Source organism: Phalangium opilio, unplaced genomic scaffold, assembly GCF_054372755.1.
Source record: "Phalangium opilio isolate 3A_F unplaced genomic scaffold, DU_Popi_V2 ptg000011l_1, whole genome shotgun sequence".
Lineage (NCBI taxonomy): Eukaryota > Metazoa > Arthropoda > Arachnida > Opiliones > Phalangiidae > Phalangium > Phalangium opilio.
The window spans coordinates 8,738,519-8,749,946 of record NW_028324147.1 but is presented as its reverse complement, the minus strand read 5'-3'; the positions used below and the strand labels follow the sequence as shown (position 1 = coordinate 8,749,946).

The following is an 11,428-nucleotide window of genomic DNA, read 5'->3' as shown; positions in this document are numbered from 1 at the left end:
GTCTCCTCCAGCTCCAGCATAGCATCGGAGGAAGGTTTTTAGCCACATGATCGTATGTGTGAATACGATGGGCTATTAGTGTAGAAGAAGAAGAAGATGATGATGATGATGATGATGATGATGATGATGTTTCGTTCGTTATTTTTAAATACTACAACGCCGCCAACAGGGCAGGTCAAACTAATACCCACATCGTAGACGTGGCTAAAAGTCTACCCTCCCCTCCTCTTACTTGAAGACAGTCTGGGAAATAAGAATATTTTTTAAACTAGTCCTTGAGACCAGTGAGTACCCCCTAGAGTCCGAAATAATAAACTGGTCCCCGCCTTTGTTCTTCTATAGATTATAGATTTGCAATAACCCCCACTTGAATTTAGGAACTAGTTATTAATAAACTCTGTTTTGGAGCAGAGAAAGTGTGCTATTTCCCAGACTGCTTGAAGATACAGTCATGGCCAACTTAGATTACCAGTAACCAAGTTGGCCATGATACAGTAGAATTCCAACTAACAGTAGTTTTCATACTATTTCACTTGTGGATTACAAATAAACTTCGCCATAAGCCTTTATATTTTGTTTAGATGTATTGAGACATTGAGAGTCGTAAAAGAAAGTAGATAGTTTCATAGCTAGTAAGTCGTTAAAGGAAGAGGTTTAGTACATTTAATTTCAAAAAAAAATCGTAAAAGCTTGGATTGGATTAGGGCCACATGGAATAAAAAAAACAATCATGGAAAAGAAGCCTTTGCCAAGATGGCATAGAAAGTGCGTTGTTTTTGACTGTACCAATAGAGATTCGGACAAATCTCTGTCATTTCATTGTCTACCAAGTAACCAAGCGTTAAGAGAACAATGGTTAATGAAGATTAATAATCCAAATTACATTTACAAACCGTCTCATCAAATTTGCTCTTCTCATTTCACAAGTGACTCTTTTGAAAAAACTGAGTTTTTAGCTCAGTTTGAAGCAACGCGTAGCTTTGGCTCTTCAACGCGTCATAGAAACGATTTAAAAAGAAACGCGATACCAACTATTTTTGCACGTGACGGTATGAGAGAATCTGTGCAGCCTGAACTGCAAAATCGCATGGAAAGTAGGAATAGTTTGCCTTCAAGTTCAAACGTTGACTACTTTAACGTAGGCAACGCTTCAAATTATGGGAATTCACAAAAGAAACGAAAAACTACGTCAGATGTGGTACTGTACTTAAGGGGATATTTATCATTATTGAACATGAAGTAAATCTTGGAAATTCTTACAGGGCACTCATAAAGCAACTCGCAGCCAACACATGCAAACTATTCCTCTCAAAATTTTGGGTTTTGTTAAAGATACAAAAACTCAAACGACTTTAACATTAACAAAAGATTTTGGTATTATATATTATGGGAAAAACTGAAAAATAACTTATCAAAAGTTTTTTGGTTTTATTTTCATTGATAAGGAGTGGGGTGGCGTAGCGGTTAGCGCTTTCGCCTCGCAGCAAGAGGATCCCGGGTTCGATCCCGGACTGTGGCACCGGGTGAAAATCTGGGAACAAATCCTTCTGCGTAGAGTTTGCAAGTTCTCTCCCCGCTTGTTAAAAGGAGTTTTCCTCCGCGTTCTAACCCGGTTTCTTCTTTCCATCAAAACTTGCAGAGGTTAACGGTAATAGTTAGTATAGGGCGCTGTAGGTTAGCTGTGGGGGCATAGGGGCTAGCCACCACCCCTCTATGCATTGTAAAGGGACCCACCTGTAAACAAGCCACAGGCTTAGTGTGGAAATCCCTTCATAGACCAAGCTTAGATTAATTTTATTATTATTATTATAATTGTAAGATTTTACCTCGCAAATAATTACAAGCCTGCATGCCTTTGGTAGTTATTTTTCAGCGTGGTCTTACCATGTAATCTCATAAATTTCATGTTAGATGGTTTTTAACCACCAAATAAATATTTACTAGAGTGCCAAACTGAGCCCAGTGTTGAAAGTAAAAGTTGTCAAACATATTTCCCGCGCAGTAAAAAATCTGAAGTCGAATTTGAAACGACCACTAGTCAAGAGGCAAAAAAAGATGATGAAGGGCATAACCCTAATCCATTTGATGTAAGCCACAAACCATCAGAGTTACCAGAAAAGAATATAAAGGGGTGCGTTTCTTAAACTATTTAATTAATGTCTCAAAAATCGGCGCAAGTAGAAGAAAAAATGCTTTATTTTAGGCCTCGAACATTCAATTTGGAATCCAAAGATTCCATGAAAGAGAAAAAATTCTTAGTTTTCGAGAGTGCCCTTTTACAACTATTTCAGTTCTGTTTTCAATGCCTATTACCCTGCACCATTACCACTACCACCTGGGGATCAATGGTTACTGTAAAAGCTACCTGCGAAAGAGGCCATATCAATATATGGAAAAGTCAACCAATGTTAGGGCAGAAACCTCTTGGAAATATCATAATTGCCGCTTCCATATTGTTTTCTGGTCTGAACCCTACTCAGGCGTTAAGGATGTTAACTTTTGCTCGTATACAGAGCATAAGTAGGGAAACATTTCTTCGTATACAGCAGTCTTATCTAATACAGTCTATTAGAGATGTAAGAGTAGTATTTTTTAGAAATTAAAAAATATATATATATTGAAAATAATTTCTTAAGGTTTGGAATGAGGAGCAAACCTCAATTTTGCAATCATTAAAAAAGAAAAAGCTGAAGCTGGTAGGTGATGCAAACTCGGATTCACCTGGTTTCAATGCAAAATATGGAAAATATGTCTTTTTTGAAAGCCAAATAAGGAAAATAGTTCATTTGGTTCTTGTACAAGTAAGTATATGTTTCAGGGGCAATTTTGTCTTCTTCAAAAGATCTTATAACAATTTCTGTAATTTTTATAAATTATAGAGTACTGAAATCAAAAATAGTGTAGCTGCTATGGAACTTGTAGGTTTCAAACGGGGACTGAAATTTCTATTGGATTCGCAACTAAAAATTGCGTCAATTGTCACAGATCGACACGTACAAATACGTTCCTATTTAAAAAAATTCCATCCCAAAATAAGCCACTTATTTGATTGTTGGCATATGGTCAAATGTAATAATGAATGACTAGGTTCATTCGCGAATTATGTACACTTGATAAACTAGAACCATATTGCCTTATATTTCCTAGCTTTGAAGAAAAAACTTCACACCGCAGCCACAAAAGGTTACGAAGTTTTGGATCAATGGAACAAAAGTGTTCAAAATCACTTGTATTGGAGTGTAACTTCGAGTAAAGGGAAACCAAAACTGATTCATGCCAAATTCATGTCAGTACTAAGACACGTAACTGACATTCATCATGGTCATGGTAAACCCTTTACAAAATGTATTCACGGTGATCTTGCGCTGGATGGGGAAAAAAGGGATTTCCTTCTTCCAGGTAATATTATTTGGACAAGCCTTTAAAACCTTTGCCCTGAATAATAAATTAATTTGTAGGAACTCCTGTATTTGAAAAATTTAAGAAAATTATAAAACTCTTTGAAAAAGATATTAAGCATATATCCCCTGACACCCAAACATCGAGTGTAGAAGCGTATAATTCAATTTTAATGCATTTTGCACCAAAAAACACCCATTTTTCATACCTAGGAATGGAAGCGAGGTTTTTATAATTTAATTTAACATAAAAGTTAACGTAACCTTATAACTAAAATCGGTTAACCTTTCCCAAAGAATGTTGGTAGCAGCCCTTCATTATAATGAAAATTCAAAAGAAATTCAAGCCACTGCGAAAGACGGAGAGAAGCGGCGGAATATATATTTTCCCAAGGGAAAAACGGGGGAATATTCTGTATACTCGATAATGCAAGCTTCAACTTATGGTAAAGGGATTTGTGTTAGTCTTTCATGAAGGATTAGAATTTTTACCTGTCCGAGTTATGTATGTCATGGAGAGGTTTTGTTACCTCCGAGTCCGTCTGTAAAATTTGCGTTTCCCCAACTGTAAAACCGATAATGCAAGCTTCAACTTATTGTTAAGGAATTTGTGTTAGTCTTTCATGAAAGATTAGGATTTTTAGTAATTTTTTACCTATCCGAGTGACCAGAAGTGAGATGAGACTTGAAGTGAAGGGCTCTAGCACTGGTAATAGATCCTGGCATTAGTGAACAAATTTGAGGATTTTACGCCGCTTCAATCGCGCCTACGCTAGAGAGAAAAAAAATTGGTCGAGTTACAAAAAAATTTCTTACCCCCTTCCCCTCAACCTAAAGCCGCGAAACACGGACGCGGGTGCTTGAATCTAGTTCGGCCGTCTACCACCGCGAGCGTCTCACGTTTGGAGGGGAAATTCAGAAACCGCCACCAGAGGGCCAACCGTTGGTGTGTTATCAAGAATATTCACTTTCGCCAAGTGAAGAATTTGGTTAGCTCAGTACTTCTAGTCTCATCTCACTTCTGGAGTGACTTATGTCAAGGAGAGGTTCTGTTACATCTGAGTCTGTCTGTAAAATTTACATTCCGCCAACTGCTTTTTAGATTATGTAGAGAAGTTGTTTGAGAAGCTACTTGACAAAAGTAACGTTACGTATGAAGAAACTCTAAATGAAACCCAAGCCAATCAAGTAGTTCCTGTACCAAGGCCGTTATTAGCCAGAAAAAGCAATTGAAGCTTAGTAATGACTTTTTTCATCAAAAATAATGTGTAAAAATTTGCTTTATATTGTTTTAATAAAAATGGGTATTTTCTATTTTGTGATTTTATTTTCCTAAATTGGGCAAGGTTATGTATAACCTTGATATACCTTATGCTCAACTTGGGATTGGGCGCATTACTCTTCTACCCAAAACTCTGTATATACAAGCGATAAATTATCTATAGGTCCAATTCCTATAACATGAAAAGGAAATTTATGATAATTAAATTTGATTCTGCTTATACATTAAAGTTCACTTTAACTTCCACGCTTATAATTTAGTAAGATATAAGTTTTGTTTATCAACTTTTGGGGGTAAATTTACGCGTTAATCTGATCTTCAGCAGCCACAAAATTATTTTCTCTAAATTCGTCAAATAGTATGTTCAAAATATTTGGTCTCATCGTTGAATGTGTCAGTTGAAGGGGCCAATTTCATTAATTAGTCTTTTATTTGGAGGCTCGTCTCTGCAGCAAAAACTCTCTTCTACGGTTGGCATTACAAAACAAAAACCACAGTTGCACTTAAAGGGGCTGGCCGGAGCTGTTGGGGTGAAGGGGGGGGGTCAAACTGTTGGTTAGCAAATTGCTTACCTGCCCACCGAGACGGTGGCGCCATTTCTTATGGCCATAGAGCTGGGTGTTTTCCCCCTGAACTAAGGGCGGACTTCACCCCAACAGCGCCGGTTAGCCCCTTTAAAAAAAGAGAACTGTATCAAAACTGTGACTGTTCAACATACCGAAACTGTACAATAACAACACCAAAAACTTAGCAATGTTGAATGTTATTGATCAGTTTACTTAAAATGTAAATTGAAATTAATTGTGATCAACTTCCCTCACACGCAAGTTTTCGCCTTCCACTGTTCCACAGCTGGCTCTTACTCTTAGGGAAGCTAAGACTCGAATTGGTAAGGTTGAATCATGGATTAAATGTACCTTAGGTATATTTAATCCATGGTTGAATACCAAATTCTTCCTGACCATCACTATCCGTTTTTCAATTTTCCTCGCTTGATTCACGAATTTCGAAAGATTCGACTAAGTCTAAACTTGCTACTACTGAGTCAGACCCGTGTAAAATTTCGAATTCCGCGCCATCACTCCACGATGGTATTTGGCTCAGCCTGGGAAATAAGGCGGTGGCACAGAGCAAATGACCAGTTTAAAAATTGGCCGGACCAGTTTAAAAATTAAATCGGAGGGGGGTCAGTGGTCCACAAGACCACTAAGAAAATTCAAGGGTTTCTAGAGTCCAGACATAAGCTAATATATTTTATTTATCCACTTCTTCAATTTAGCAGACGACGCACCCTGGTCAGTGGTCATGGACCAGTTTATTTATTCCAGGCCAGAGGGGTCGCTGGGCCAATGTCCAGTTTAAAAAAATCCTTATTTCCCACCCTGATTTGGCTTCTGTAATCTGTAGCAGACGACGGGAAAAACCTACTATCCATAGTTTGAGTTCCCCTATTTTCTCCTATTTCCAAACAACAAGTGAATCAAAGTCCCCTTTATGGTGTCACATTGGGGAAAACAAGTTGGCCGGTTTTTGCAGTGGTTAAGTCATTCACAAAGAGGCTTTTTGTTGCTGCTGGAATCAGTGAGCAGTGAGCACAAATAAATATTTATGAAATTGTTTTTACACCCATGACTGATATCATAGATTTTTATTGTATTTATGACATTTTATATGGGACCCACGATCGTATGCCTTATTTAAAAGGTCAGCACGAAAAATTCGACGTCGTAGACTCGTGGTTGGATACTTCACCAATTTTGTAACCTCGTACTAAGTTGTTAAAAAATTTAATTTAACAAAGAAAATCCTCAAAATATTTTTTATAATAACAATTCGTTCTCCGTAATCTCGGGCCAAATAACTCATCAAAAAAAATATATATAATGCATTTTCTAACTCATTGTTAAAACCATGGATAAAGAATGCGCGTGAGGAAATTTGTTTTCACGCTATAGGATAGGCAACTCCCTATCTCGGACGACAGCTTATTCTGTATATACTCTGTTACAACATCGGTTGTCAGCACGCGCAAAGCTAGGTTTCTATGTAATCTAGCCTTGCGCGTGCTGACAAGAGACAAAAAACTTCAGGATCTTCAGGATTTAAAAACCTAGCCCGTCCTCCAGACTTGTTAACAAGGTCCTTGGGAGTGGGGAAAGATGAGGTTCAGGGTTTGAATTTTAAAAGTGGTCCAACAAATTTGAAATCATTAAGTATGGTTCATGATATAAATGTTTAATAATTTGTTTTAGGCTTAACAAAGATTCGTTTTACTTTATCTTTAATATATTAACTACAATTTTAATGCGGAATTAACAAATTTATTTACAAAAACATACAGGCTATACAATTTTTTCACCTATTTTTATTAATTATTATTATGTACCCTACCTAGTACTATATTTTAGCTTTTTTTTTTAAATTCAGACTTAAATAGTTTGGTTTTATAAATGTTAATCACAGTTCATCCAAGAAAGACTATTAATCTTCCTTGGGGTTTTTTTTTCTATCACGTTAAGCCTTTGTTTAATCCGCTCTACCAGGAGGAGGTGCATTGTAATTTAAAACATTCTCAAACTTCGTTAGAATTAACGTTAATCGCTGGTAAAACGTGAGCTTGCGTGGCTCGTGTGGCCAGATAAAACTGGCCAACCTCAAAGGGTTCTAACTTAGCTGTTGAAGTGATAGATTCTTTAGAAATTTGACTGGATGGATTTTCGGGGATGTATTTCGATAAACGGACCGTGGGGAGAGGTAGGAATCCCCCGGTTAAAGGAATGACGTCGAAAGTTACGCTGTAGGGATCTTTTTCGGCCAAATTCATAACACCAGCGGTTTTGCCACAAACTGACCAGACGCTTTGATCAGCGATAATTTCGTACATTAAGACGCTATTTGAAGCGAAGGGAGCCCTTTCGATTTTAACCGTCATATGACACGTCGTCCCTGCTCGACAAAACTCGCTACCATTGGGTGGTTCGACGGAAGCTCGAACCAAGTATCGAGTACGGTACTCTCCTAACTTAAATTCGTACTTGTAGTCCAGAAATTTGACTTTTTCTAAATGAACGCTCTGGTAATTAGTACGAAAAAGAAATTTCGAAGGCGGGGTATCTTCCGCGTTTATTTTCTCGTCAATTTTCCATAAAAAGAGCGCCGTTTGATCGGTATTGACGATCAAAACTTCTTGACTAGTGTTATTAAGTGGCTCTAATTTAGTTTCGGGTTTATCAAGACACGACAGCGAGGCGTTACATAGACTGAAGGATTCGTTGGTTAAGCCGTGAACGAAGACTTGCAGGAATTTTTGCAGGTTACACGTGTGAAGTTTATAAGCGGTCATAAAGGGTGGCAAGAAATGAAATGGTACGGTCAAAACCTGAGCTGAAAGGGTCCATTTAAGAGCAATTCGGTACTCGATCATACTAGCGTCCCTTTGAGGTCCGAATTCGGCCAAAACGTTAAATGGAATCTTGACCGAATTGAACCTTTTAATATTAGGCAAATCAATGACCGTTTCTGTCGACCACTCCTCAGGCTCATTGGCGATAACGTATAGACCTTGGGACGTTTTGACCGAAATTGAAGATCCCTCAGCGATGACGGAACTACCACTGGAAACTGTCAACTCTAGGCGTTGGACAAGACCGGCGATGGGTGTACCGCATTGCGATTGTAGTTTTATCGTTGGCGGTTCATGGACAATAACAACGGATGGCGCTGGCGAGGGATACGAATACAACAAGTGTATTTTATCCCAAGCGACGCGCAGTTGAGTTAATCGAACCACTCCGCTGTCCACCCCCGTTTTCGAGATACTAATAAGCGTTTTTCCCGGATGTATTTTAACGTTTGATTGGACAAAAGCCAGGCTATAATCATCTTCATTGACTTCGGTATCGCGGTGCAATCCCACAGTGTGGCTATCCCTTCGAAATAGGACTTGATGGGAATTTGTACAAGAGACTTTACTGACGAGTGTACCATCCTCTTTAGTTTCCTTGCTAGTGATGACCTCGAGCAAGGGTTCTTTAGTGAATGGTTTATCTTCGGACGAGCGATTCCAACGACATTTCGAGGAATTTGTTTGTTCGTTTCGTTGGCACGAACGCTTTTGCACCGAATTGACATTCGAGTACGTTTCTTTAACAAATGAAACGCTGACAGTAGCCCCAGTGATGTCAGAGGGTAACAAACTTTCGATATTTAACGAAATTTCTATTTTATTTTCGCTGGTCAGTGGGTCGTCTTCGCGTGTTAATTTAGTTCCAGAAATCCTAAAGATTCGATCCGTTTTCATGGTTAATTTCTTTCCATTTTCTCCCAGGTAGTTTTGGTGTTTTAGAACATTTTCAAAGCATGTCCTACGCGTTCCTGGTTCGACCGTATCGTTGGCCGCTATTTTTAAACACATCTTGACATATTTTTGAATATCTTGGAGATTTTCGTAGAAGGAGGCCAACTGTAGCTGAGTTTCACCAACAAGCGCCGACCAATTTTCTCGGTAATATATTTGTAACATATCATTCAAGAAACTCGCCGCCTTTTCAGTTTGTCCGATACTGTAATAAAGCGGGGCTAAATCTTTCCCTATCAGCCTGGCCGAGCGAATGCGACCAATGTGTTTGTAAGTTCCCATAGTTAGTTCGGATATCTCTAAATAGTTAGATAGGAAAGCTTCTTTCGAGGACAAAGCCTCTCTTAAACGTAGCTGTCTTTCGGCAGGGTTTTCATCTTCGTCCAACCTGTCAGACATTCCCGAAGTTAAAACCATTACTAAATGTAACTGTTCAGAAGTGGCTTCCATCAATGGCATTAATCCGCATAAAACGCCCAAATCGCGCAGTTTTTCACGAGCGTAGGCCCATAGTTCAACTGTATACAACGAGTAAGCTTCAACTTGAGAGGAATCGCTAAACCTCTCGCAACTTTGCAAAATCTCGAGACAACTGAGAAAGACCCAAGTGGCGGTAGCCCCCGTTTGGGCTGGAATTTCTAAAATTCTAAGTTCATTAACGCAATTGTGTAAAAACGGTAACGATCTCTGGGCCATTTCCCAAGGACGACATAAAAGCAGCAGCAACGAGCACTGACGCGAAAATAAATAGCTGCGCAAGTCTAAGAGGGAACCTTTTCGTTCCGATAATTTTTTGCGCAATAAAGGCATCGAGTCACGAGATAGGCAAACTCCGGGCCAATTTTCAACGGGTTTCGTATAAAGAGTTAGCCATTCAGGAATTTCCGAGCTGGTTGAATTGATGACGAATTGAGAGAAAAGGGCGTCCAACTCGTCATACTGAACAACGGCGTCATCGTAAACGCCCATCATTTCAAAAGCAAAAGCTAATTCTTCTTGCAGGAAAAAGAAATCTAGAAAATCCCAGCCAATTTCATTTCGTTTTTCCCGTTGGTTTCGAACCCTCTCTTCGTACCAATTTAAATGATTGCTATACGCTTGAAGTAGCAACTGGCGCAAACGAAGCAGGAGGCCATTGAGGGAGACTGCCGCGCGTGAATCGCTACGAAATGGGTCCAAGAGAGAGACGCACCTTTCCCCATTTTTGCTTGGAAAATCATTTTTTAGTTTTTCCAATACGGTTGTTCGAGATAAAAGCTTTGTTTTATTGACTCGTTTATTATCCAAGTGTTCTACGACGATAATCATCCAGTCTTGAACGTTACGCGATCTCAAACTAGCGAACCAACTGGAAATGTCGTTCCTAACAGACTGTTTATATTTTTCGACATCCGAACATTCCAGCCAATAAGTGTGAAGAAACGGCTGACCCAAGAGACTTTTAGACTTTTCCGCGCTTAGGCGATTTTCGTTAAACTGAGTAAAACTAACTTCAACCACAACCGGTTTGGGGACGCGACCGAAGGAACGACGCCATTCAATGCATTCTTGGGGAAGACCTTGCGTAATCGCGGCTTGAAGTTCCGAGAACAGTTTAAAGTCACCCGCGTAGGTTACCACAGGTTTATTGTCCATTTTGAATTAAAATATATGTGACACGTATCGCTGATTAAATTATATACTGAAAAAGCCAACCTAATTTACAATTTTCTGAAGTTTTTGGGAGCCTTGTCGTGTCTTGAGAAGAGGTCCTAGTCTCTTGATAACGCTCAGATTGATGACACATTATTACATCTGTAAGACAAAATGAAGTCAACACCTCAACAATCTTAAATAAACACGTTAATTAAAAAAAAATAAAGTTAAATAATTACCCATGCTCTATTTTAACAATGCAGCAAGACAGCAACTACGTTTTAGGCCTACCCAAAACTTGGACTAGGATTTTGGGGGTGGATTCGGTTTAAAACCTAGGCCTTGGTACCAAGTACGGTCCGACTCCGACTCCGAGAACTTCCACTTCGTAGCCTATGGCCCAGTTTCAAGATATTTTTTTCCCAATTACAAGTTCACATATTGTCAGAGAAAATGTTCTTAAATAATTTAAGTTGCACAATAATTTACGTCTAAAATTCGTCACTTCATCGACGACACGATCAAACTGCACAATCTATCAAAAATTCTACTTCCAACTTCCATAACAATCACGCAGGAAGTCAGTCATCCTCTCGCAAAGTGCGGGAAGCAAGCACCCTTGACATACTATCCTAAAGGGGCTGGCTGACTGACCCCCTCTCCATTTTTTACCACGGCTAAAAGGTTTTGGTCCTGGCCGGCCGGCCGGGCTGACCCCTGTTAAGGGCGGAAATAAGAAAACGTTTTATAATACCC

At 39.1% G+C, this 11,428-nt stretch overlaps 2 protein-coding genes across 2 annotated transcripts; one reads left to right on the top strand and one right to left on the bottom strand.

Moving 5' to 3' along the window:
* The first annotated feature begins 473 nt into the window (after positions 1 to 473).
* LOC149710227 (uncharacterized) lies at positions 474 to 4,712 on the top strand. The gene is made up of 11 exons (XM_089860527.1): positions 474 to 632; positions 705 to 1,198; positions 1,263 to 1,374; positions 1,945 to 2,131; positions 2,204 to 2,576; positions 2,637 to 2,801; positions 2,880 to 3,069; positions 3,148 to 3,399; positions 3,459 to 3,624; positions 3,696 to 3,844; positions 4,501 to 4,712. Exons 2-11 carry the CDS (start codon positions 731 to 733, stop codon positions 4,629 to 4,631), a joined length of 2,193 nt encoding a protein of 730 aa, XP_089716653.1. The 5' UTR covers positions 474 to 632; positions 705 to 730; the 3' UTR covers positions 4,632 to 4,712.
* A 2,267-nt stretch (positions 4,713 to 6,979) lies between these two features.
* Positions 6,980 to 11,296, bottom strand: SIDL (SIDL trafficking protein particle complex subunit 10). The gene is made up of 2 exons (XM_089860456.1): positions 10,912 to 11,296; positions 6,980 to 10,831 (listed from the first exon to the last, which is right to left on the bottom strand). Exon 2 carries the CDS (start codon positions 10,670 to 10,672, stop codon positions 7,253 to 7,255), a length of 3,420 nt encoding a protein of 1,139 aa, XP_089716582.1. The 5' UTR covers positions 10,673 to 10,831; positions 10,912 to 11,296; the 3' UTR covers positions 6,980 to 7,252.
* Between the last annotated feature and the right edge of the window lie 132 nt (positions 11,297 to 11,428).